General features: G+C 48.4%; 1 protein-coding gene across 1 annotated transcript in view; it reads right to left on the minus strand.

Moving 5' to 3' along the window:
- Window positions 1-26048, minus strand: part of LOC115472718 (putative RNA-binding protein Luc7-like 2) — a 249813-nt gene that overhangs the window by 92354 nt on the left and 131411 nt on the right. The window contains exons 6-7 of the mRNA XM_030207087.1: window positions 6461-6637; window positions 6216-6310 (exon numbers count right to left, since the gene is read on the minus strand). Of these exons, the coding sequence (XP_030062947.1) occupies window positions 6216-6310; window positions 6461-6637 (272 nt within the window). The remainder of the gene's footprint in view (window positions 1-6215; window positions 6311-6460; window positions 6638-26048) is intronic.

Here is a 26048-nt window from a genome sequence, read left to right on the forward strand (position 1 = left end):
TTCAGGCAGCGGCCATTTTGGATCTCTCGTGTTATGCCTTGTCTATAAATTTTTGAATGGAACCTGTTCTACTGATTTTGTAGATGATTTTAAGCTTTTTAAGGCTTTTATAACATCAAAGATCTTTAATTTTTTGTTAGTGGTATTTCCTTCAACTAAAGCATTATGTTCTATATCTTTTTTGTTTACTGCTATTTGTTTATGGAACAGATTAACAGTTCAGCTTTGATCAATAACGCATCTTTTCACCTTTCAAAAATCTTTAAAAATATTTTCCTCCATCATAGGTAACTAATATTTTTATGATTTTGTTTAGTAAATATCCTGATTTTATGTATCATTTTTTATTTCTTTTGTTACATTGCCTTGAATTAATTTTGGAAGATTTGGCGGGTTATAGGACTCAGATAATATTTCTTTTTGCACCATCTATGAACGCTTGTCATCAAAAAGTTATTGACTTGAAGAGAAATAAAAGATTGCTTGAATAGTAAACACAATGCAATACAGTACACAGCACTCTCTGGTCATACAACAATGCTGTAAGTAAGTGCCAGAGTAGAACTGCAGAACCTCCACAAAGCGAGGCTTACAAAGGAAACTTGGAAAAGGAGAAATACGATCTTACCCGCTAATTTGCTTTCCTTTAGTCCCTCCGGACCGGCCCAGAATGTGACTGATGGGTTGTGCACTCCTTCCAGCAGGTGGAGACTGAGAACTCTGATTCATGAGAGCAAATAAGAGCCCTAAAAGCCCTGGTTAGCTAGAGTGAGATTCAGTATTATCTTTACAAAGCAGGATAGAAAGGACAAAGGCTTCTATGCAACCGGAGAACTCAAACAGCCACTGTGAACATACAGAAGACCTTAGACCTTCAGGTTATAGTCAATTGTCCATTTTTTTTTTTTTTTTTTTAAATCATCACCAAAGTCAAATAGACAAAGCAGCTCTTCCATAAAGCTGTGGAAAGGGAGGGATCTGGGCCGGTCTGGAGGGATTAAAGGAAAGCAAATTAGCATGTAAGATCTAATTTCTCCTTCCTTAGCGTCCCTCCGGACCAGCCCAGATTGTGACTGATGGGACGTAACAAAGCAGTACCTTTAAGAGAGGGATCAAAACCTTTTGGCTGTAAGAACACCAAAGGGAAAAAAAAAAAAAAGCTCTGCTCATGACATTGCCTACTCTCTGGTAGAATGAACTTCCAGTCCTTTCGGGACTGGCTTTTTGGACAAAAATAAGAACAAACATCTTTTAAACCACCTAGAAATGGTGGGTTTATATGCTGGAAACCCTTTGACGGACCTCCCAAATAGAGGAAAATATGAGCTGATCGACTAAAGTACTCAAGGGAAAGCAAATTTCAGAACTGTGTCTACGTAGACGGCGCTAAAGAACCCAAGACCAGCAAAACTACGGTATGCCTTGAATGAAATCTGGAAAAGACTTTGGAAGGTAAGAAGGAGTAGGACACAAAAGACCACCTGCTTCTCTGAAAAAAACTCCCAACAAAAAAGGACAGCGGCAAGAAAACATTTGCCACCCCAAAACACACATAGCAGAGGCAATGGCCTGTAAGAAGATTGAGTACAGCGATAAATCATTAAGACAGCAGGCCAACAAATGCTCAAAAAGGAGGTTTAGCGAGGACTGAGAGATTAACTTCACACCCCGAAGGAAATGGACAACATCCAGGTATCTAGCGAAATTCCTTCTCTAGAATCAAGCAGGGAAACCAAGAAGCACCATAGAGGGAGCATGCGCCAAGCAATTTATGAAAGCCATCCAGTAAGAAACTGAAGCAAGCAAAGGAGGAAGTTGAATATCGGAACACGCGGAGTCAAGAATGTGCAAGGTCTGGATATACAATTGTGACTAACACTTTAGCACAGGCCTTCTTAAACAACTGCACCCTACCAAGAGCCAAGCCATAAGACATACGAGCCAAATCTGGAAGGACTCGAGGTCCATGAAGAAGATGGCCGAGAGGCTCCGGAATCTTCAACAGAGAGAGCATCAGAAGGAGCACAAGCTAAGCATACTAAGGCCTGAAAGACCAATGCAATGCTATTCAGAATAGAAAACTGTAGTGGCCCATGATCCTTTGTTAGGTGGCAGCAGCTGCGCAAAGTCTAAAGTGCTTTCCTTCTGCCACCCTGAACCAGCAGAGGGGAGAAAATAAAGCTGCCATCACTAAGGGGATCAAGAGTAATGCGAAGGGAGAACAACTAAATCAAACAGTAGAAGAGGGGGGACACCTGGCTGGTCTAGAAGATATTGGCAGAGAAACTAATGGGTTCTAGTAGACAGTGACATGAAAGAAGGAAGAAGAACTGCAATTCCATAGCAAAGGTAAACTGTGATAATAATGGAATCAGTGCTAACTAGTGTCTTGCCCCAGCGGAACAAACTCATGCCTAGAGCATGCTACTTGCATGAATGGCAAAGGTGTCTAACTGACATTTTCCTCTAGGACAGCACCTGTGCTATAGCATTAAAGCTCCAGATGTGCCTAAATATAGGAGGACCATGAAGAGACGATGGGTATGGCACCAAGAAACACCTATTAACTTAGGTAAGTATGCCTCTTAAGACATTTATGCAAAACGGTTTACACGTGGCAAAAAGAGAGAAGAAGAAAAGACCAACAGCCAGCGCACGGAGTCGAGAACCCGGGGAACTGGACTAATCCCCCACTGCAGTCCCCTGTGATCCCGAGGAAGGCACTCAACTCTCCACTGACCAAGAAACAAACTGAAAACTCTCCACTGCTCCAGATACAACTCAATGACCCCACCAGGGGCAAAAAGATACCTGTATATACAAAATACCAACCAACTTCGAAGTACCCATATTAAAAAGGTATATCAAATCCATGAGCTGTTTGTGTCCCAAGATTTGGCACGCACGTGGGTTTTTCTCTTCTTTTTTTTCCCCCCCAGTGGCATTCGGAGTTCTAAGTCCAAGATACTAACATCAAAGAATATCTAGGGAGAAGTGAAAATTGAATTGGAATGTCCAGAGGATGGAAAGACATCTTCTGAATTACGTATATTACTGTAATATTCTGAAATAGTAATGTTATGAATATACATGCATCTACAGGCACTGTAGGGAGACTAAAATGGCTAAAGCAGTAAATACAAAATCTGACTACTGAACGATCTTTCCCAGGTAGGAGAGCAACCTGAACCAATATGGAATCAGGGTCCTCAGAAAACTGTCACATCTCAACAAGAATCAGCTTATAAAAGAGCATATCAGGGCCTGAAAAAGAGGGCATCCACCAGGTCCCGGGAAAACCTAGGACCCTTAACTGAAGATAAAATCCCCTCTATAATAGCAAGGAGTGGAGCAGAGGGAGCAGCCTCATGGAAAGGAAAAGAGCCTTAGAACAGAACCCGAACTCAGGAGGAAAATCCTGCTGGGCCAGGAAATCAGATAAGAAACCCATGAAAGAAAAAAAAAAACGGTCTCTCTGCCTCAGTAGTATGGCTCTGTAAAAATGGTGGTGTTTCCTGTCAAAACTGAAGCCGAAGCTAACCGGGTTCCCGCAGCAGTGAGAGAAGAAACTGTGGCAGTAACAAAAAGCCAGCGCCTCTGCCCGAGCCATGTGGCTCTGTAAAAATGGCAGCGTTTCCTGCTGAAACTGAAGCCAACACTAACCGGGTTCCCAGTGTTGAAGAAAACCGCAGTATTAACAAAAGAAACCGCCGACTCAGCAGAGAAACCGTTGGGAGCTGTCTGACCATCCCTAAATGACCCGGTTTCACAGACCCCGAAATACCTCAGTTTCTCTGCCATAGCAGAGGACCAGTGAGCTCGGCTTTTTTTTTTTTTATAATCCTGATACTATCCCAAGCAAGCAAAGAACCCAATAAAAGGGTACAGCTGCAGAAGAAAGGCAAAATAGAGCTGCTTTGCTTGTCTGTGTTATTTATTTATTTTTTAAATCTCAGAAGCATGGTTGTCTCTCCTGACTCTCAGGACACCCTTCCCTCGAAGGGGCTGAGGCAGTGTAAAACCAAAACTTCATCTAACTGAAGTTAGAGACAAACATTTGGAAGGATTTAGAGGGAAGGGACCTAGCCACTCAAGTTTACCACCCCCAAGGCTTACAGAGAACCTCCACGGGCCATAGCCTCCAACTTTCAGAGAAACACCAGAGCACAGAATGTACAGAAAATAAATATAATTATTTTGCAGTAAAACCAAAAGGGAGAAATTAGAAAGAGACTGAAGGACTCACCTCCTTCCACCTGCTGGAGACTGAGAATACTGAATCTCATTCTAGTTAACCAGGGCTCTTATTGGCTCTCACGAGAGTCCTCAGTCTCCATCTGCTGGAAGGAGTGCACAACCCATCAGTCACATTCCGGAGGGATGGTAAGGAATATGTGGCATGTTTGATGATGCATTTGATACACTGAGTGAAGAAGACACAATATTACACGCCATTACCGATAAACAGGGATGGTCTCAGAGCATTTAAATAGTATAATAAATGCACTGGAGAAATATCAGCTACAAAACAAATTAAACTGAAATCTATTTGACAGGGCAGTGATTAAGTAAACAAATGAAAGTGTCTTCCAGAATTATTGTGCTGCTTCCTCCATGGTAATAAGATTTGGACTCAGATCACACAATCAGTGCGAGATAAATGGGAGATTTGGTCAATGATAGAGGTCAATGTCAATTTTTCAATCACTTTGTTGAAATGGTACTTTGGACCTGAATGATTGGTATCGATACGTAATAGGAAGGTGGTGGAGTACACCAATATTGTTGTACATAAGAGGAAAATATTTCAACATAAGGAGGAAAAAGCCTCAGCTGACCCAGACCAACTGAATTTCTTCAGGTTTCCAAAGGGGTCTCCATTTGTCTATCACTGGTATAAAAAAACCTATGTGCCTTTTTCAAACACTGCATAAGTATTAATATATTTTCAGTTTAAGATAATGTATGCAGCATTTGATTAACTAAAGGGACATATGAGGTTTTTTTATGCCAATGGAGACCCCTTTGGAGACCTGAAGAAATTAAGTTGGTCTGGGTCAACTAAGGCTTTTTCCTCCTTGTGCTGAAATACTTTCCTCTTATGTACAATATTGCTGTGAGAATTGTTTTTGAGATATTATTGGTATTGATATATGCCAAGTCACTCATTACATTCATTCTTTAGATTAATCTCAATCAAATGAGGAGGTGGCTGATCTTATTTCAGAGACTAAAACAAGCAAGGCAAATGAAAGCACATTTATCCTTTTTATCAAAAGGTGCTACAAAATATCACTCCAAGATGAGACTATGATCAAGTGGAATAGAGACTTGACGGGATTTGGACAGATCACTGGGGATGTAATACAGATCCTTAAGATATAAAGAAATTAACCCGATCTACATTTTCACATGAATACAAGTTCCTCCTGATGATGTTTATATCTTCTCATCAGGCATATTTAGCAAAGCTGGCAGATGCTGATAACTATCTTAGATGTTCTGTGGGCAATGTCATATTAGTCCACATATTTGGGAATGTGATTTGCTCCAAGACTTTTGGCATCGATTAACTTTTTACATTCTGCATACAAGAATACCAGTGAGATATACAGTTATTCTCCAATCTGTGTAAAATCTTTTCTTCTGCCTCGAAAATGTATAATGAAAAATTGGATAGACTCTCCTACCAATCATGACAAAATGGAAGAATAAGATTTATAATTTAATAAAGTTGAGCACATTGATGACTGACAGTGTTCTCCTAAAGTTTGGAGACTGTTTCAGCATACATGCTCCCCCTTTGTGGGATGGACTACCACACAGAGCTCGTAGTTTAGTTTTAAATTGTGATCTAGAGGGGGAGGTTTGGAATTGATTACATTGCTCTCCTTTCCGTGGTTGCTCTGAAGGAGCCATGCACACGACCATGGAGTGGGGAGCAATATCGAACTTTTATACACAATATGGGAGGAGATAAAAGGCAGGCAAAAACAGTAATCTTATGCAATGTATAGTAACAACCAATGTGTATAAAAGAAAGTCACACATTGGTTGTTACTATACATTGCATAAGATTACTGTTTTTGTCATATTGTGATTGTGTTTACTTGTTTATTATTTTTGGGCAGTGCCTTGCAGTTGAGTCCAAAGTTTCCCTTTTTTTTTTTTAAACAATTTTACCATCGCAAAACATTATCATCAAAATGTCCTACCTCCTCTTCAGCTTCTCTTTCTCCTCTCTCTCACGTTCCTCTCTACGTTTCAGCCTCTCCTGATTTCGTTTCTCCTGTTTTTCAGCTACAAGTCTCTATAACCAATGCAACAACAAAAAAAAAAAAACCCTAATATATAAGTACATGTGGAGAGGGCCTTCAAAAAGGAATTTTTAGGTCATTGCAAACAATTTTCATACAAGGACTATTTAACAACTATATAAAATTAAATATAATAAGTTTACCTTCAGTTCATCCAATTTCTCTCTGATTTCAATAAAACCCAAATGCAGTTTTCCTCCAAAGTGGTCTGCAAGTCTTCTGTCATTATCATGGAGACCCAGGTAGGCAGAGCAGACCTCACAAACACGCAATTTCTGCTGTTGGAAACTCGAAGCTGGCATGGAATTACGATACACTTCCTGTCAAAACCAGAAAACCAAACATAACTATGGTGCTGACTCTTGCAAAAATAAATCTGCAATACTGGACTGAAGAATCAACACAGTTTAATCATCTGGAGTCCTGTAAAGCGAATGCTACATACCTGTAGAAGGTATTCTCCGAGGACAGCAGGCTGATTGTTCTCACTGATGGGGTGACGTCCACGGCAGCCCCTCCAATCGGAACACTTTACTAGCAAAGGCCTTTGCTAGTCCTCGCGCACCGATGCGCACCGCGCATGCGCGGCCGTCTTCCCGCCCGAACCAGCTCGAGCTCGTCAGTCCCATATGTAGCAAGACAAACAAGGGAAGACACAACTCCAAAGGGGAGGCGGGCGGGTTTGTGAGAACAATCAGCCTGCTGTCCTCGGAGAATACCTTCTACAGGTATGTAGCATTCGCTTTCTCCGAGGACAAGCAGGCTGCTTGTTCTCACTGATGGGGTATCCCTAGCCCCCAGGCTCACTCAAAACAACAAACATGGTCAATTGGGCCTCGCAACGGCAAGGACATAACTGAGATTGACCTAACAATTTATCCAACTAACTGAGAGTGTAGCCTGGAACAGAATAAACATGGGCCTAGGGGGGTGGAGTTGGATTCTGAACCCCGAACAGATTCTGAAGCACTGACTGCCCGAACCGACTGTCGCGTCGGGTATCCTGCTGCAGGCAGTAATGAGATGTGAATGTGTGGACAGATGACCACGTCGCAGCTTTGCAGATCTCTTCAATAGTGGCTGACTTCAAGAGGGCTACCGATGCTGCCATGGCTCTAACATTATGAGCCGTGACGTGACCCTCAAGAGCCAGCCCAAACTGGGCGTAAGTGAAGGAAATGCAATCTGCTAGCCAACTGGATATGGTGCGTTTCCCCACAGCCACTCCCCTCCTGTTGGGATCAAAAGAAACAAACAATTGAACAGACTGTCTGTTGGGCTGTGTCCGCTTCAGATAGAAGGTCAATGCTCTTTTGCAGTCCAATGTGTGCAGCTGACGTTCAGCAGGGCAGGAATGAGGACAGGGAAAGAATGCTGGCAAGACAATTGACTGGTTCAGATGGAACTCCGACACAACCTTTGGCAAGAACTTAGGATGAGTGCGGAGGACTACTCTGTTATGATGAAATTTGGTGTAAGGGGCCTGGGCTACCAGGTCCTGAAGCTTACTGACTCTACGAGCTGAAGTAACTGCCACCAAGAAAATGACCTTCCAGGTCAAGTACTTCAGATGGCATGAATTCAGTGGCTCAAAAGGAGGTTTCATCAGCTGGGTGAGAACGACATTGAGATCCCATGACACTGTAGGAGGTTTGACGGGGGGCTTTGACAAAAGCAAACCTCTCATGAAGCGAACAACTAAAGGCTGTCCTGAGATCGGCTTACCTTCCACACGGTAATGGTATGCACTGATTGCGCTAAGGTGAACCCTTACAGAGTTCGTCTTGAGACCAGACTCAGACAAGTGTAGAAGGTATTCAAGCAGGGTCTGTGTAGGACAAGAGCGAGGATCTAGGGCCTTGCTGTCACACCAGACGGCAAACCTCCTCCATAGAAAGAAGTAACTTCTCTTAGTGGAATCTTTCCTGGAAGCAAGCAAGATGCGGGAGACACCCTCTGACAGACCCAAAGAGGCAAAGTCTACGCTCTCAACATCCAGGCCGTGGGAGCCAGAGACTGGAGGTTGGGATGCAGAAGCGCCCCTTCGTCCTGTGTGATGAGGGTCGGAAAACACTCCAATCTCCACGGTTCTTCGGAGGACAACTCCAGAAGAAGAAGGAACCAGATCTGACACGGCCAAAAAGGAGCAATCAGAATCATGGTGCCTCGGTCTTGCTTGAGGTTCAACAAAGTCTTCCCCACCAGAGGTATGGGAGGATAAGCATACAGCAGACCCTCCCCCCAGTCCAGGAGGAAGGCATCCGATGCCAGTCTGCCGTGGGCCTGAAGCCTGGAACAGAACTGAGGGACTTTGTGGTTGGCTCGAGATGCAAAGAGATCTACCAAGGGGGTGCCCCACACCTGGAAGATCTGGCGCACTACTTGGAAATTGAGCGACCACTCGTGAGGTTGCATAATCCTGCTCAGTCTTTCGGCCAGACTGTTGTTTACGCCTGCCAGATATGTGGCTTGGAGCACCATGCCGTGACGGCAAGCCCAGAGCCACATGCCGACGGCTTCCTGACACAGGGGGCGAGATCCGGTGCCCCCCTGCTTGTTGATGTAATACATGGCAACCTGGTTGTCTGTCTGAATTTGGATAATTTGATGGGACAGCCGATCTCTGAAAGCCTTCAGAGCGTTCCAGACCGCTTGCAACTCCAGAAGATTGATCTGCAGATCGCGTTCCTGGAGGGACCAGCTTCCCTGGGTGTGAAGCCCATCGACATGAGCTCCCCACCCCAAGAGAGACGCATCCGTAGTCAGCACTTTTTGTGGCTGAGGAATTTGGAAAGGACGTCCCAGAGTCAAATTGGACCAAATCGTCCACCAATACAGGGATTTGAGAAAACTCGTGGACAGGTGGATCACGTCTTCTAGATCCCCAGCAGCCTGAAACCACTGGGAAGCTAGGGTCCATTGAGCAGATCTCATGTGAAGGCGGGCCATGGGAGTCACATGAACTGTGGAGGCCATGTGGCCCAGCAATCTCAACATCTGCCGAGCTGTGATCTGCTGGGACGCTCGCACCCGCGAGACGAGGGACAACAAGTTGTTGGCTCTCGTCTCTGGGAGATAGGCACGAGCCATCCGCGAATCCAGCAGAGCTCCTTTGAATTCTAGTCTCTGCACTGGGAGAAGGTGGGACTTTGGATAATTTATCACAAACCCCAGTAGCTCCAGGAGGCGAATAGTCATCTGCATGGACTGTAGAGCTCCTGCCTCGGATGTGTTCTTCACCAGCCAATCGTCGAGATATGGGAACACGTGTACCCCCAGCCTGCGAAGTGCTGCTGCTACTACAGCCAAGCACTTCGTGAACACTCTGGGCGCAGAGGCGACCCCAAAGGGTAGCACACAGTACTGGAAGTGACGTGTGCCCAGCTGAAATCGTAGATACTGTCTGTGAGCTGGCAGTATCGGGATATGTGTGTAGGCATCCTTCAAGTCCAGAGAGCATAGCCAATCGTTTTCCTGAATCATGGGGAGAAGGGTGCCCAGGGAAAGCATCCTGAACTTTTCCTTCACCAGATATTTGTTCAGGGCCCTTAGGTCTAGGATGGGACGCATCCCCCGTTTTCTTTTCCACAAGGAAGTACCTGGAATTGAATCCCAGCCCTTCTTGCCCGGATGGCACGGGCTCGACCGCATTGGCGCTGAGAAGGGCGGAGAGTTCCTCTGCAAGTACCTGCTTGTGCTGGAAGCTGTAAGACTGAGCTCCTGGTGGACAATTTGGAGGTTTGGAGGCCAAATTGAGGGTGTATCCTTGCCGGACTATTTGAAGAACCCACTGATCGGAGGTTATGAGAGGCCACCTTTGGTGAAAAACTTTCAACCTCCCCCCGACCGGCAGATCGCCCGGCACTGACACTTGGATGTCGGCTATGCTCTGCTGGAGCCAGTCAAAAGCTCGTCCCTTGCTTTTGCTGGGGAGCCGAGGGGCCTTGCTGAGGCGCACGCTACTGACGAGAGCGCGCGCGCTGGGGCTTAGCGTGGGCCGCAGGCTGTCGAGAAGGAGGATTGTACCTACGCTTACCAGAAGAGTAGGGAACAGTCTTCCTTCCCCCATAAAAACGTCTACCTGTAGAGGTAGAAGCTGAAGGCTGCCGGCGGGAGAACTTGTCGAAAGCGGTATCCCGCTGGTGGAGCTGCTCTAACACCTGTTCGACTTTCTCTCCAAAAATATTGTCTGCAATCCGCTGCTGGATCCTATTCTCCAGGTCGGAGGCACACAGCCATGAGAGTCTGCGCATCACCACACCTTGAGCAGCGGCCCTGGACGCAACATCAAAGGTGTCATACACCCCTCTGGCCAGAACTTTTCTGCACGCCTTCAGCTGCCTGACCACCTCCTGAAATGGTTTGGCTTGCTCAGGGGGGAGCTTGTCCACCAAGCCCGCCAACTGCCGCACATTATTCCGCATGTGTATGCTCGTGTAGAGCTGGTAAGACTGAATTTTGGCCATGAGCATAGAAGAATGGTAAGCCTTCCTCCCAAACGAGTCTAAGGTTCTAGAGTCCTTGCCCGGGGGCGCCGAAGCATGCTCCCTAGAACTCTTAGCCTTCTTTAGGGCCAAATCCACAACTCCAGAGTCGTGAGGCAACTGAGTGCGCATCAGCTCTGGGTCCCCATGGATCCGGTACTGGGACTCGATCTTCTTGGGAATGTGGGGATTACTTAAAGGCTTGGTCCAGTTCACCAGCAATGTCTTTTTTAGGACATGATGCATGGGTACTGTGGACGCTTCCTTAGGTGGAGAAGGATAGTCCAGGAGCTCAAACATTTCAGCCCTGGGCTCGTCCTCCACAACCACCGGGAAGGGGATGGCCGTAGACATCTCCCGGACAAAGGCCGCAAAAGACAGACTCTCGGGAGGAGAAAGCTGCCTATCAGGGGAGGGAGTGGGATCAGAAGGAAGGCCATCAGACTCCTCGTCAGAGAAATATCTGATGTCCTCCTCCCACGAGGCCTCACCATCGGTATCAGACACAAGTTCACGAACCTGTGTCTGAAGCCGTGCCCGGCTCGACTCCATGGAACCACGGCCATGGTGGGAGCGTCGAGAGGTAGACTCCCTCGCCCGCACCGGCGAAGCTCCCTCCGCCGACGGGGAGCCTTCCTGGGAAGCGACCGCAGTCGGTACCACAAGCGGCACCGATGTCGGAGACCTCACCCCGGGCAAGGGGCCAGCCGGCGCCTCACTCAACGGTACCGGTGGCGCAAGCACCCCCGGTACCGGAGGGGAAGGGCGCAACAGCTCTCCCAGAGACTCTCGTGCAGGGCGGCTGTGGAGAAAGACATGGAAGCCGATGCAGGAGTCGAAGTCAGAGGCTGTTCCGGGCTATCCAAGGTGGAGCGCATCGACACCTCCTGAACAGAGGGTGAGCGGTCCTCCCGGTGCCGATGCCTGCTGGGTGCTGACTCCTTCGGCGACCCAGAGCTCTCGGTACCGACGCGGGAAGGAGACCGGTGTCGATGCTTCTTTGACTTTTTCAAACGAAGCATGTCACCGGAGCTTCCCGGTACCGACGAGGAGGACGTAGAATCCAGCCGTCGCTTCCTCGAGGCCGAAGGTCGGTCTCGGGGGGGGGGGGGCTGTACCGCAGGAGCTCTCAGGGTAGGGGGAGACCCACCCGAAGGCTCACCGCCACCAGCAGGGGAATGGACAGCCCTCACCTGCACTCCAGACGAAGCACCACCGTCCGACAACATCAGCACTAGTGGAGGTCCCGGTACCACCGACGCAGCCTTCCGATGTCTCGGCCCCGACGATGCAGAGGGTCGAAGCCTCGTTGCAATGAATACTGTTGCGGCCGAGGGCGGAGGTCTTGACGCTGTCGACGCCGACGCACTCGATACTCCTGGTGCCGATGAAGAGCCCGAGAACAAAACGTTCCACTGGGCCAATCTCGCTACCTGAGTCCTTTTCTGTAAAAGGGCGCAAAGACTACAGGCCTGCGGGGCGGTGCCCAGCCCCCAGACACTGAAGACACGACGCGTGCCTATCAGTGAGCGAGATATTGTATATCTGGATTTTCAGAAGGCGTTTGACAAAGTGCCGCACGAAAGACTCCTGAAGAAATTGCAGAATCATGGAATCGGAGGTAGAGTATTATTATGGATTAAGAACTGGTTGAAAGATAGGAAGCAGAGAGTAGGATTGCGTGGCCAGTATTCTCAGTGGAGGAGGGTAGTTAGTGGGGTCCCGCAGGGGTCTGTGCTGGGTCCGTTGCTTTTTAATGTATTTATAAATGACCTAGAGATGGGAATAACTAGTGAGGTAATTAAATTCGCCGATGACACAAAATTATTCAGGGTCGTCAAGTCGCAGGAGGAATGTGAACGATTACAGGAGGACCTTGCGAGACTGGGAGAATGGGCGTGCAAGTGGCAGATGAAGTTCAATGTTGACAAGTGCAAAGTGATGCATGTGGGTAAGAGGAACCCGAATTATAGCTACGTCTTGCAAGGTTCCGCGTTAGGAGTTATGGATCAAGAAAGGGATCTGGGTGTCGTCGTCGATGATACGCTGAAACCTTCTGCTCAGTGTGCTGCTGCGGCTAGGAAAGCGAATAGAATGTTGGGTGTTATTAGGAAGGGTATGGAGTCCAGGTGTGCGGATGTTATAATGCCGTTGTATCGCTCCATGGTGCGACCGCACCTGGAGTATTGTGTTCAGTACTGGTCTCCGTATCTCAAAAAAGATATAGTAGAATTGGAAAAGGTACAGCGAAGGGCGACGAAAATGATAGTGGGGATGGGACGACTTTCCTATGAAGAGAGGCTGAGAAGGCTAGGGCTTTTCAGCTTGGAGAAGAGACGGCTGAGGGGAGATATGATAGAAGTGTATAAAATAATGAGTGGAATGGATCGGGTGGATGTGAAGCGACTGTTCACGCTATCCAAAAATACTAGGACTAGAGGGCATGAGTTGAAGCTACAGTAAATTTAAAACGAATCGGAGAAAATTTTTCTTCACCCAACGTGTAATTAGACTCTGGAATTCGTTGCCGGAGAACGTGGTACGGGCGGTTAGCTTGACGGAGTTTAAAAAGGGGTTAGATAGATTCCTAAAGGACAAGTCCATAGACCGCTATTAAATGGACTTGGAAAAATTCCGCATTTTTAGGTATAACTTGTCTGGAATGTTTTTACGTTTGGAGAGCGTGCCAGGTGCCCTTGACCTGGATTGGCCACTGTCGGTGACAGGATGCTGGGCTAGATGGACCTTTGGTCTTTCCCAGTATGGCACTACTTATGTACTTATGTACTTATTACCCGGGCGCACTGGGTGCACTTCTTGAAGCCGCTGGGAGACTTCGATGACATGGGCGGAAAAATCACGCCGGCGAAATCAAAACTCGTAATTGCGGTAAGGCACCAAAAAGAGGGGGAGAAAAAACTCGACCCGAGGCCTCAAAGGGGCCTACCCCGAAAACGAAAGAAAACTTATTGGGGCCAAAAACTAGAAATACGGGGAAGGGAAAAAGACCGAAAGGCCCTTCTAAGAAATCCCTTTTTTTTTTTTTTTAGAGCGAAAAAGTCAAAAGACGTGCGAGGGTCAACTTAAGGGGCGCGAACGGCGCAAACACGACCATACCGAGCGCGGACAAAAGAAGACTGACGAACATGAGCCGGTTCGGGCGGGAAGACGGCCGCGCATGCGCGGTGGGCATCGGTGCGCGAGGACTAGCAAAGGCCTTTGCTAGTAAAGTGTTCCGATTGGAGGGGCTGCCGTGAACGTCACCCCATCAGTGAGAACAAGCAGCCTGCTTGTCCTCGGAGAAATAAAACTGCAAACTCTCTCTGGCAAAAACATCAGTTGTATACTTAGTCTTGATTTCACAATTTATAGCCAAATGTGTCTTTTGCTGGCAAATAAGCACACAGCTGAGAACTAGAACTCTCACTAGCTCATTCAATTAATTATGATAAGAATTAATAAGGTGCAATAAGGAGAAGTTAGGTCTTACCTGATAATTTTCTTCCCCTTAGTCCTATCCCACTATTCCAGAACCAGCAGGTGGAGATAGAAAACTGAAAACTGAGCTAAGAAAGATTTTTCCTGGCATCCAGTCCAGCTTCTCAGTATTTATGTAGACAAGCAGTAAGGATAATACTCGGAACACACACAACCACCTTAAACAACTCGCTAACCTAACACTAACCAAACGAGCAAAGGTGTGGACCTCTCATCTAATGGACAACTTGTACAGAACAATAATTTGACCTCTGAGACTCAAGTCTCCGTTTTTATATCCAAGGTGTTTAGGTCCTTCTGGCTGTTACAAAGGCTAACAGCTTTCTTTCAAAGACCGTTTCGTATTCTGGTCCAGGGCTTTATTATATCTCAGATAGATTACAGTAAAGCGGAAGATACATATCTGTAGCAGGTATTCTCCGAGGACAGCAGGCTGATTATTCTCACTGATGGGTGACGTCCTCGGCAGCCCCTCAGAACCGGAGATTTTCCCAAGCAAACTCCAAAAGTCTCATGGGAGGTCCAGCGCGCAGTGCACGCCCACCGCACATGCGCGGCCATCTTCCCGCCTGTGCGCGACCACTCCCACTCTCACTCAGTTAAATGTATAGCAAAAATGAAACAAGAACAACTCCAAAGCGGAGGAGGGAGGGTTTGTGAGAACTATCAGCCTGCTGTCCTCGGAGAATACCTGCTACAGGTATGTATCTTCTGCTTTCTCCAAGGACACACAGGCTGATTGTTCTCACTGATGGAGTATCCCTAGCACCCAGGCTCACTCAAAACAACAAAAAGGGTCAATTGGGCCTCACAACGGCGAGAACATAACAAGAATTGACCTACAAAGAACAACTAACAGAGTGCAGCCTGAACAGAATAAAACAGGGTCTTAGAGGGTGGAGTTGGATTCTAAACCCCGAACAGATTCTGCAGCACCGACTGCCCAAACCGACTATCATGTCAGGTATCCTGCTGGAGGCAGTAATGTGATATGAATGTGTGGAATGATGACCACGTCGCAGCCTTGCAAATCTCTTCAATCATGGCAGACTTCAGGTGGGCCACTGATGCCACCATGGCTCTAACACTATGAGCCGTGACATGACCTTCCGGAGTCAGCCCAGCTTGGGCATAAGTGAAAAAAATGCAATCTGCTAGCCAATTTGACATGGTGCGTTTCCCGACAGCAACCCTCTTCCTATTGGGGTCAAAACAAACAAACATTTGGGTGGACTGTCTGTAGGGGCTTGTCCGCTCCAGATAGAAGGCAGTCCAATGTGTGCAACTGACGTTCAGCAGGACGAGTATGCGGACGGGGAAAAAAAGGTTGGCAAGACAATTGACTGATTCAGATGGAACTCCGACACCACCTTCGGCAGGAACTTAGGGTGAGTGCAGAGGACTACTCTGTTATGATGAAATTTAGTAAAAGAAGCATGGAGGCAGGAGGCTAAGTTCCATAGGTTTCTATGGAACTTTGGGAGGCTAAGTGCTTTGAAAATGAGCTTGATGGGCTACCAAGGCTTGAAGCTCACTGACTCTACGAGCTGAAGTAACAGCCACCAAGAAAATGACCTTCCAGGTCAAGTACTTCAGATTGGCAGGAATCCAGTGGCTCAAAAGGAGGTTTCATCAGCTGAGTGAGAACGACGTTGAGATCCCATGACACTGGTGGAGGTTTGACAGGGGGCTTTGACAAGAGCAAACCTCTCATGAATCGAACTAAAGGCTGTCCAGAGATGGGCTTACCCTCTGCACGGAAATGATAAGCACTAATCACACTAAGGTGGCATCTTACTGAGTTGGTTTTAAGTCCAGATTCTGATAATTGTAGAAGGTATTCAAGCAGGGTCTGTGTAGGACAAGAGCGAGGATCTAGGGCCTTGCTGTCACACCAGATGGCAAACCTCCTCCATTTGAAAGAGTAACTCTTTTTAGTGGAATCTTTCCTGGAAGCAAGCAAGACTCGGGGAAAACCCGGTCTGAGTGATGAGGGTCGGAAAACACTCCAATCTCCACGGTTCTTCGGAAGACAACCCCAGAAGAAGAGGGAACCATATCTGACGGGGCCAAAAGGGCGCAATCAGAATCATTTATTTATTTATTGCATTTGTATCCCACATTTTCCCACCTCTTTGCAGGCTCAATGTAGCTTACAATACATCATGAGTGATGGAAATATATTAGAAAATAGGCATTTAGCGATACAGAAGAATCTTTGCTAACATGATAATGATAAGACATGATAGTAGTATTACAAGCAAGTATTATAAGATAATTCTGAATGTGTGTGGAGGAGTTGTGTATATTCATATTGGTTGACCTTTGTGGTAAGCCTTGTTAAAGAGATGGGTCTTCAGTAGTTTGTGGAAGTTCATTAGTTCGTAGATCTTTTTTAAGTTGCGCGGCAGTGCGTTCCATAACTGTGTGCTTAAATAGGTAAAGTTTGACGCGTGCATTAATTTGTATTTTAGACCTTTGCAGTTAGGGAAGTGCAGATCACGGAATGTTCGGGATGATCTTATGGCATTCCTGGGTGGTAAGTCTACAAGGTCTGACATGTAGGCTGGTGCATCTCCATGAATGATTTTGTGAACTAGGGAGCAAATTTTGAACGTGATGCGTTCTTTGAGTGGGAGCCAGTGCAGTTTTTCTTGTAAGGGCTTAGCACTTTCGTATTTTGTTTTGCCGAATACAAGTCTAGCTGCAGTGTTCTGGGTTGACTGAAGTTTCTTGATTATTTGCTCTTTGCAGCCGGCGTAGAGTGCGTTGCAGTAATCTAGATGACTGAGCACCATTGACTGTACCAGGTTGGGGAAAACAGTCCTTGAGAAGAACTGTCTTACTCTCTTTAATTTCCACATAGAGTGGAACATCTTCTTAGTTGTAATTTTCACATGGCTTTCGAGTGTTAGATGTCGATCGATGGTAACTCCAAGAATTTTTAGGGTTTCCGAAATTGGAAGGTTCAGGTTTGGTGTGTTAATGGTTGCCATGGTGCCATGGTCTTGCTTGAGTTTCAGCAAAGTCTGCCCCACCAAAGGTATGGGAGGATACACGTACAGTAGGCCGTTCCCCTAATGCAGGAGGAAGGCGTCCGATGCTAGTCTGTCATGGGCCTGAAGCCTGGAACAGAACTGAGGCAGCTAGTGATTGGCTTGAGTGGCAAAAAGATCCACCAAGGGGGTGCCCCACTCCCGGAAGATCTTGCATACTACACTCAAATTGAGCGACCACTCGTGCAGTTGCACAATTCTGCTCAACCTGTCGGCCAGACTGTTGTTTACGCCTGCCAGGTACGTGGCTTGAAGAAGCATGCCGTGCTGGCGAGCCCAACGCCACATCCTGACGGCTTCCTGACACAGGGGGCGAGACCCGGTGCCCCCCTGCTTGTTGATATAGTACATTGCAATCTGACTGTCCGAATTTGAATGACTTGAAAGGACAGCCAATCTCTTAAAGCCCTTAGCGCTCCAGACCGCTCTCAACTCCAGAAGGTTGATCTGTAGACCTCATTCCTGGAGGGACCACAGTCCTTGAGTGTGAAGCCCATCCACATGGGCTCCCCACCCCAGGAGAGAGGCATCCGTCGTCAGCACCTTTTGCGGCTGAAGAATTTGGAAAGGCGTCCCAAAGTCAAATTGGACTGAATCGTCCACCAGTGGAGTGAATTGCGAAAACTGGTGGACAATTGGATTGCATCCTCTATATTCCCCGCAGCTTGATACCACTGGGAAGCTAGGGTCCATTGAGCAGATGATATGTGAAGACGAGCCATGGGAGTCACATGGACTGTGGAGGCCATATGGTCCAGGAGTCTCAACATCTGCCGAGCTGTGAGATGCTGAGACTCTCTGGCCTGAGAGGCGAGAGACAGAAAATTCTCCGCCCTCTCCTCGGGTAGATAGGCATAAGCAGTCTGTGAATTCAGCAGAGTTTCTATGAATTCGAGTGTCTGAACTGGGCGGAGATGGGACTTTAGGTAATTTATCACAAACTCCAGTAGCTCCAGAAGTTGAATAGTCATCTGCATGGACTGTAGTGCTCCTGCCTCCGAGGTGCCCTTCACCAGCCAATCGTCGAGATAAGGGAACACGTGCACTCCTAGCTTGCGTAGAAACACCGTAACCACTACCAGGCATTTTGTAAACACCCGTGGCGCAGAGGCGAGCCCAAAGGGTAGCACACAATACTGAAAATGCTGTGTTCCCAAACGGAATCGAAGATACTGCCTGTGAGCTAGTAGTATCGGGATGTGGGTATAAGCATCCTTTAAATCCAGGGAGCATAGCCAGTCATTTTCCTGAATCAGGGGAAGAAGGGTGATCAGGGGAAACCATCCTGAACTTTTCTCGGACCACATATTTGTTCAGGCCCCTTAGGTCTAGGATGGGACGCATCCCCCGTTTTCTTCTGCACAAGGAAATACCTGGAATAGAATCCCAGCCCTTCTTGCCCCAGTGGCATGGGCCCGACCGCATTGGCGCTGAGAAGGGCGGAGAGTTCCTCTGCAAGTACCTGCCTGTGCTGGCAGCTGAAGGACTGAGCACCCGGTGGACAATTTGGTGGGTTGGACATCAAATTGAGGGAGTACCCGCACCGAACTATTTGCAGAACCCACTGGTCGGAGGTTACAAGAGGCCACCTTTGGTGAAAAAATTTCAACCTGCCCCCGACCAGCAGATCCATCCGGCACAGGTACGTTTATGGCGGCTATGCTCCTCCGGATCCAGTCAAAAGCCCGTCCCTTGCTTTTGCTGGGGAGCTGCAGGGGCCTGCTTGGTCGCACACTGTTGATGCGAACGAACGCGCTGGGGCTGAGCCTGGGAAGGCTGACGGGAAGGAAGATTGTACCGACGCTGGTTATAAGCGTAAGCAGCAGTCTTCTTTCCCCTGAAAAAACGTCTACCTGATGAGGTAGATGCTGAAGGCGCCCGGTGGGAGAGGTTGTCAAGGGCAGTTTCCCGCTGGTGGAGCTGTTCGACCAACTGCTCGACTTTCTCACCAAAGATATTATCCCCCGCAGCAAGGGACATTCGCCAGCCGCTGCTGGGTCCGGTTGTCCAGGTCAGAGGCACACAGCCATGAGAGTCTGCGCATCACTATACCTTGGGCAGCGGATCTGGATGCAACATCAAAAGTGTCATAAATACCCCTGGACAGGAATTTGCGACACGCCTTCAGCTGCCTGACCACCTCCTGAAACGACCTGGACTGCTCCGGTGGAAGCTTGTCAACCAGGTCCGCCAGTTGCCTCACATTATTACGCATATGGATGCTCGTATAGAACTGGTAAGACTGGATCTTGGCCACGAGCATGGAGGAATTTATTTTATCTGTGGCATTTGTATCCCACATTTTCCCACCAATTTGCAGGCTCAATGTGGCTTACATTTGCCATAATGGTTGTTGCCATTTCCGGGTAACAGAATTCCAAATGGTATTGCGTTAAGGTGCATACATACATGGTAACATACATGGAACATGATATATATGGAATAGATTGTGGTATATGTATATACCATGAGCATACATACTTGGTAAAGAAGTATACATTATAGTAAAGAATGATAGGCCTTCCTCCCAAGAGTCCAGAGTTCGAGACTCACGCCCCGGGGGTGCCAAGGCGGTGTCCCTAGAACTCTTGGCTCTCCTGAGAGCAGAATCCACCACTGCATAGTCATGTGGTAACTGAGTCCTCATCAACTCAGGGTCGCTGTGGATCCTATATTGGGACTCAGCTTTCTTCAGGATGGTGGGATTAGATAAAGGCTTCATCCAGTTCTGAAGCAATGTCTCCTTTAGGACATTATGCAACAGAATAGTGGAAGACTCTCTAGGTGGTGATGGATAGTCGAAGACCTCGAGCATCTCAGTCCTTGGCTCATCCACAGTGACCACAGGGAAGGGAACAAACACAGACATGTCCCTTACAAAAGAGGCAAAGGAAAGGCTCTCAGGTGGAGAAAGGTTCCTTTCCGGCGAAGGAGTGGGGTCAGAGGGAAGACCACAGGACTCCTCGGAAGAGAAATACCTGGGGTCCTCCTCCTCCCCCCACGAGGCCTCTTCCTCAGTGTCAGACATGAGCTCTCTGACTTCAGTCCGAAACCGGGCCCGTCTCAACTCAGAGGAACCAGGTCCTCGATGGTGACGCAGAGAAGTGGACTCCCTCCATCGACGTCGAAGGGCAGTCCACCCGAGTGGCAGCCGAGACCAATGCCACAAGCGGTACCGGAGTCGGCGGTCGCACCACAGGGCTCAAGCCAGCCGGCGCTTCTATCAGCAGTGCCGAGGGCGCAGGCACCCCTGGCACCGGGAGAGACTGGCGCAGCAGCCCTTCCAGGATACCCGGAAGAATTGCTCGGAGGCGCTCGTCCAAGGTCTCTGTCGGGAAAGGCCGAGGGGCCGGTGCAGGAGTCGGAGACAGAATCTACACGGGGCCCAGAGGCAGTACCGGACTGCCCGACACCTCTTGGATAGAGGGTGAGCGGTCCTCCCGGCGTCGACGCTTCTCGGGTACTGAATCTCTCGACGCCCCGGACCTCTCGGTACCGTGTGAAAGAGGACACCGATGACGATGCTTCTCAGGTTTCCTTCGATACACGTCATCGGTGCTCCTCGGTACCGACGAGGAGGACATGGAATCCACACACCTCCTCGGGATCGGGTCCGATAAAGGTCAATCCTGATGGGCCTGCACAGCAACAGCCTTAGAGGCAGCTGAAGGCCCACTCAACTGCTCACTGCTCTCAGCGAGAGGTGGTCGTCAGGCCGGTGATACCTGCTCTCCCCAATGTCGATGCCATCTCCGGTGCCGCTGCCGCCGATGTCAATGCTGTCGATGCCGAAGGACTAGGCCCAGCTCCAAACAGACTACCCCGCTGAGCTTGCCTCAACACCTGTGTCCGCTTTTTGAGACTAAGACACAATTTACACGCTTTAGGGTTATGTTCCAGCCCAAGGCAATAAATACACCAAGCATGGGTGTCTGAAAGCGAGATGGCCCGTTTGCACCGACCACACTTTTTGAAGCCGCTGGAAATCCTCAATGTCATCGACGTAAAAACAGCGACAGCGAGATCAAAATCGTCAATGGTGGCGGAAAAAACCCCCCACAAAACAGGGGGAAAAAAAGGGCTGCGACGGTGGCAAAAGGAAACCTAAAGAGGGCAAAACTAAGAAATCAAGGAAAAAGAAGTGTGAACGGCACCTGAAAACAAGAAAAAAGCAAGAAAAATCGCTTAACCTGTTTCCGAGGGCTGAGAGGAGAGGGACGCAGCGCAGTCTCTCTCCACCGCGGAAAACGAAAAACTGAGCGGGAACGGGAGCGCACGGGTGGGAAGATGGCAGCGCATGCGCGGTGGGCATTCCCCCCGCGCTGCACCTCCCGCGAGACTTTTGGAGTTTGCTTGGGAAACTCTCCGGTTCTGAGGGGCTGCCGTGGACATCACCCATCAGTGAGAACAAGCAGCCTGCTGGTCCTCGAAGAATGCTGTTTATATTGGATGCAAGGATAACATCTTTAAAACATTGCAAAATGCACAAACACCGCTGCACATTTAATTTGTAAAGCAGCGAGATATGATCATGTTACCCCTTACTGCAACGTCTACACTGGTTACCAATCAGAGCTAGGGTGGTTTTTAAAACATGTGCTTTTGTCTATCAGATCTTATATGGCATGCCCCAAGTTATATGGTATAATTAGTGGAGTTACCATTGCATAATGCAACTGAGAAGGCACGAGACTAGCCGGTTCTCCGCTTTCCTAGTTGTAAAGGGATGGTCTATAAATCAGCTCATGTAGCTGGATTTCAATACAATGCAACCAAACAGTGGAATACACTACAAGAAGATATTCAAATTGATTTGTCATATGAAAGATTGAAAGCTTTCTTATATAAGAAATTCCTGCTGATAGATGTGATCCGAGGTTACTGCTTTTCTGCTTGTTCAAACATTATAACATGAGTAACTTGAGTGCTTTTTCAATTTTTATCATTGTGAATATAGTCGTAATATTTGCCTAAATCATGTAAGCCACATAGAACCGAATTTTATATTTGGACGTTTATGGGAAATAAATCCAATAAAATGAAAAAGAAAATTGGAGGGGGGTTGCGTTATATGTTAAAGAGGGAATTGAGTCAAATAAAATAAATATTCCACATGAAAAGATAACAGTGTGGAATCATTATGGATAGAAATTCAATGTGTGAAGGGAAGGAGTATTCTTGTAGGGCTGTACTTCTGTCCACTAGGACAGAATAAACACACAGGTGAAGAAATGATTACAGAAATTAGGAAAGATGGAAAACTGGGCAACACTATAACAATGGGTGGGCAGCCCATCATAATAGCCCTAACAAAATAGCCTTGTAGTAAAATAGCACCTAACAAAATAGCCACTCCCACCAAATAGCCCCTTCAGAAAGCGAATGCTACATACCTGTAGAAGGTATTCTCCGAGGACAGCAGGCTGATTGTTCTCACTGATGGGTGACGTCCACGGCAGCCCCTCCAATCGGAATCTTCACTAGCAAAGTCCTTTGCTAGTCCTCGCGCGCCCGCGCGCACCGCGCATGCACGGCCGTCTTCCCGCCCGAAACCGGCTCGAGCCGGCCAGTCCAGTATGTAGCAAGACAATACCAGGGAAGACACAACTCCAAAGGGGAGGCGGGCGGGTTTGTGAGAACAATCAGCCTGCTGTCCTTGGAGAATACCTTCTACAGGTATGTAGCATTCGCTTTCTCCGAGGACAAGCAGGCTGCTTGTTCTCACTGATGGGGTATCCCTAGCCCCCAGGCTCACTCGAAACAACAACCATGGTCAATGGGGCCTCGCAACGGCGAGGACATAACTGAGATTGACCTAAAAAATTTACCAACTAACTGAGAGTGCAGCCTGGAACAGAACAAACAGGGCCCTCGGGGGGTGGAGTTGGATCCTAAAGCCCAAACAGGTTCTGAAGAACTGACTGCCCGAACCGACTGTCGCGTCGGGTATCCTGCTGCAGGCAGTAATGAGATGTGAATGTGTGGACAGATGACCACGTCGCAGCTTTGCAAATTTCTTCAATGGAGGCTGACTTCAAGTGGGCTACCGACGCAGCCATGGCTCTAACATTATGAGCCGTGACATGACCCTCAAGAGCCAGCCCCGCCTGGGCGTAAGTGAAGGAAATGCAATCTGCTAGCCAATTGGATATGGTGCGTTTCCCTACAGCCACTCCCCTCCTATTGGGATCAAAAGAAACAAACAATTGGGCGGACTGTCTGTGGGGCTGTGTCCGCTCCAGGTAGAAGGCCAATGCTCTCTTGCAGTCCAATGTGTGCAGCTGACGTTCAGCAGGGCAGGAATGAGGACGGGGAAAGAATGTTGGCAAGACAATTGACTGGTTCAGATGGAACTCCGACACGACCTTTGGCAAGAACTTAGGGTGAGTGCGGAGGACTACTCTGTTATGATGAAATTTGGTGTAAGGGGCCTGGGCTACCAGGGCCTGAAGCTCACTGACTCTACGAGCTGAAGTAACTGCCACCAAGAAAATGACCTTCCAGGTCAAGTACTTCAGATGGCAGGAATTCAGTGGCTCAAAAGGAGGTTTCATCAGCTGGGTGAGAACGACATTGAGATCCCATGACACTGTAGGAGGTTTGACAGGGGGCTTTGACAAAAGCAAACCTCTCATGAAGCGAACAACTAAAGGCTGTCCTGAGATCGGCTTACCTTCCACATGGTAATGGTATGCACTGATTGCGCTAAGGTGAACTCTTACAGAGTTGGTCTTGAGACCAGACTCAGACAAGTGCAGAAGGTATTCAAGCAGGGTCTGTGTAGGACAAGAGCGAGGAGCTAGGGCCTTGCTGTCACACCAGACGGCAAACCTCCTCCACAGAAAGAAGTAACTCCTCTTAGTGGAATCTTTCCTGGAAGCAAGCAAGATGCGGGAGACACCCTCTGACAGACCCAAAGAGGCAAAGTCTACGCTCTCAACATCCAGGCCGTGAGAGCCAGGGACCGGAGGTTGGGATGCAGAAGAGCCCCTTCGTCCTGCGTGATGAGGGTCGGAAAACACTCCAATCTCCACGGTTCTTCGGAGGATAACTCCAGAAGAAGAGGGAACCAGATCTGACACGGCCAAAAAGGAGCAATCAGAATCATGGTGCCTCGGTCTTGCTTGAGTTTCAACAAAGTCTTCCCCACCAGAGGAGTGGGAGGATAAGCATACAGCAGGCCCTCCCCCCAATCCAGGAGGAAGGCATCCGATGCCAGTCTGCCGGGGGCCTGAAGCCTGGAACAGAACTGAGGGACTTTGTGATTCGCTCGAGATGCGAAGAGATCCACCAAGGAGGTGCCCCACGCTTGGAAGATCTGGCGCACCACTCGGGAGTTGAGCGACCATTCGTGAGGTTGCATAATCCTGCTCAGTCTGTCGGCCAGACTGTTGTTTACGCCTGCCAGATATGTTGCTTGGAGCACCATGCCGAGACGGCGAGCCCAGAGCCACATGCTGACGGCTTCCTGACACAGGGGGCGAGATCCGGTGCCCCCATGCTTGTTGACATAGTACATGGCAACCTGGTTGTCTGTCTGAATTTGGATAATTTGGTGGGACAGCCGATCTCTGAAAGCCTTCAGAGCGTTCCAGATCGCTCGCAACTCCAGGAGATTGATCTGTAGACCGCGTTCCTGGAGGGACCAGCTTCCTTGGGTGTGAAGCCCATCGACATGAGCTCCCCATCCCAGGAGAGACGCATCCGTGGTCAGCACTTTTTGTGGCTGAGGAATTTGGAAAGGACGTCCCAGAGTCAGATTGGACCAAATCGTCCACCAATACAGGGATTCGAGAAAACTCGTGGACAGGTGGATCACGTCTTCTAGATCCCCAGCAGCTTGAAACCACTGGGAAGCTAGGGTCCATTGAGCAGATCTCATGTGAAGGCGGGCCATGGGAGTCACATGAACTGTGGAGGCCATGTGGCCCAGCAAGCTCAACATCTGCCGAGCTGTGATCTGCTGGGACGCTCGCACCCGCGAGACGAGGAACAACAAGTTGTTGGCTCTCGCCTCTGGGAGATAGGCGCGAGCCGTCCGAGAGTCCAGCAGAGCTCCTATGAATTCGAGTCTCTGTGCTGGGAGAAGATGGGACTTTGGGTAATTTATCACAAACCCCAGTAGCTCCAGGAGGCGAATAGTCATCTGCATGGACTGCAGGGCTCTTGCCTCGGACGTGTTCTTCACCAGCCAATCGTCGAGATATGGGAACACGTGCACCCCCAGCCTGCGAAGTGCTGCTGCTACTACAGCCAAGCACTTGGTGAACACCCTGGGCGCAGAGGCGAGCCCAAAGGGTAGCACACAGTACTGGAAGTGACGTGTGCCCAGCTGAAATCGTAGATACTGTCTGTGAGCTGGCAGTATCGGGATATGTGTGTAGGCATCCTTCAAGTCCAGAGAGCATAGCCAATCGTTTTCCTGAATCATGGGAAGGAGGGTGCCCAGGGAAAGCATCCTGAACTTTTCTTTTACGAGATATTTGTTCAGGGCCCTTAGGTCTAGGATGGGACGCATCCCCCCTGTTTTCTTTTCCACAAGGAAGTACCTGGAATAGAATCCCAGCCCTTCTTGCCCGGATGGCACGGGCTCGACCGCATTGGCGCTGAGAAGGGCGGAGAGTTCCTCTGCAAGTACCTGCTTGTGCTGGAAGCTGTAAGACTGAGCTCCCGGTGGACAATTTGGAGGTTTT

This window comes from Microcaecilia unicolor, chromosome 1 (assembly GCF_901765095.1).
Source record: "Microcaecilia unicolor chromosome 1, aMicUni1.1, whole genome shotgun sequence".
Taxonomy (NCBI): domain Eukaryota; kingdom Metazoa; phylum Chordata; class Amphibia; order Gymnophiona; family Siphonopidae; genus Microcaecilia; species Microcaecilia unicolor.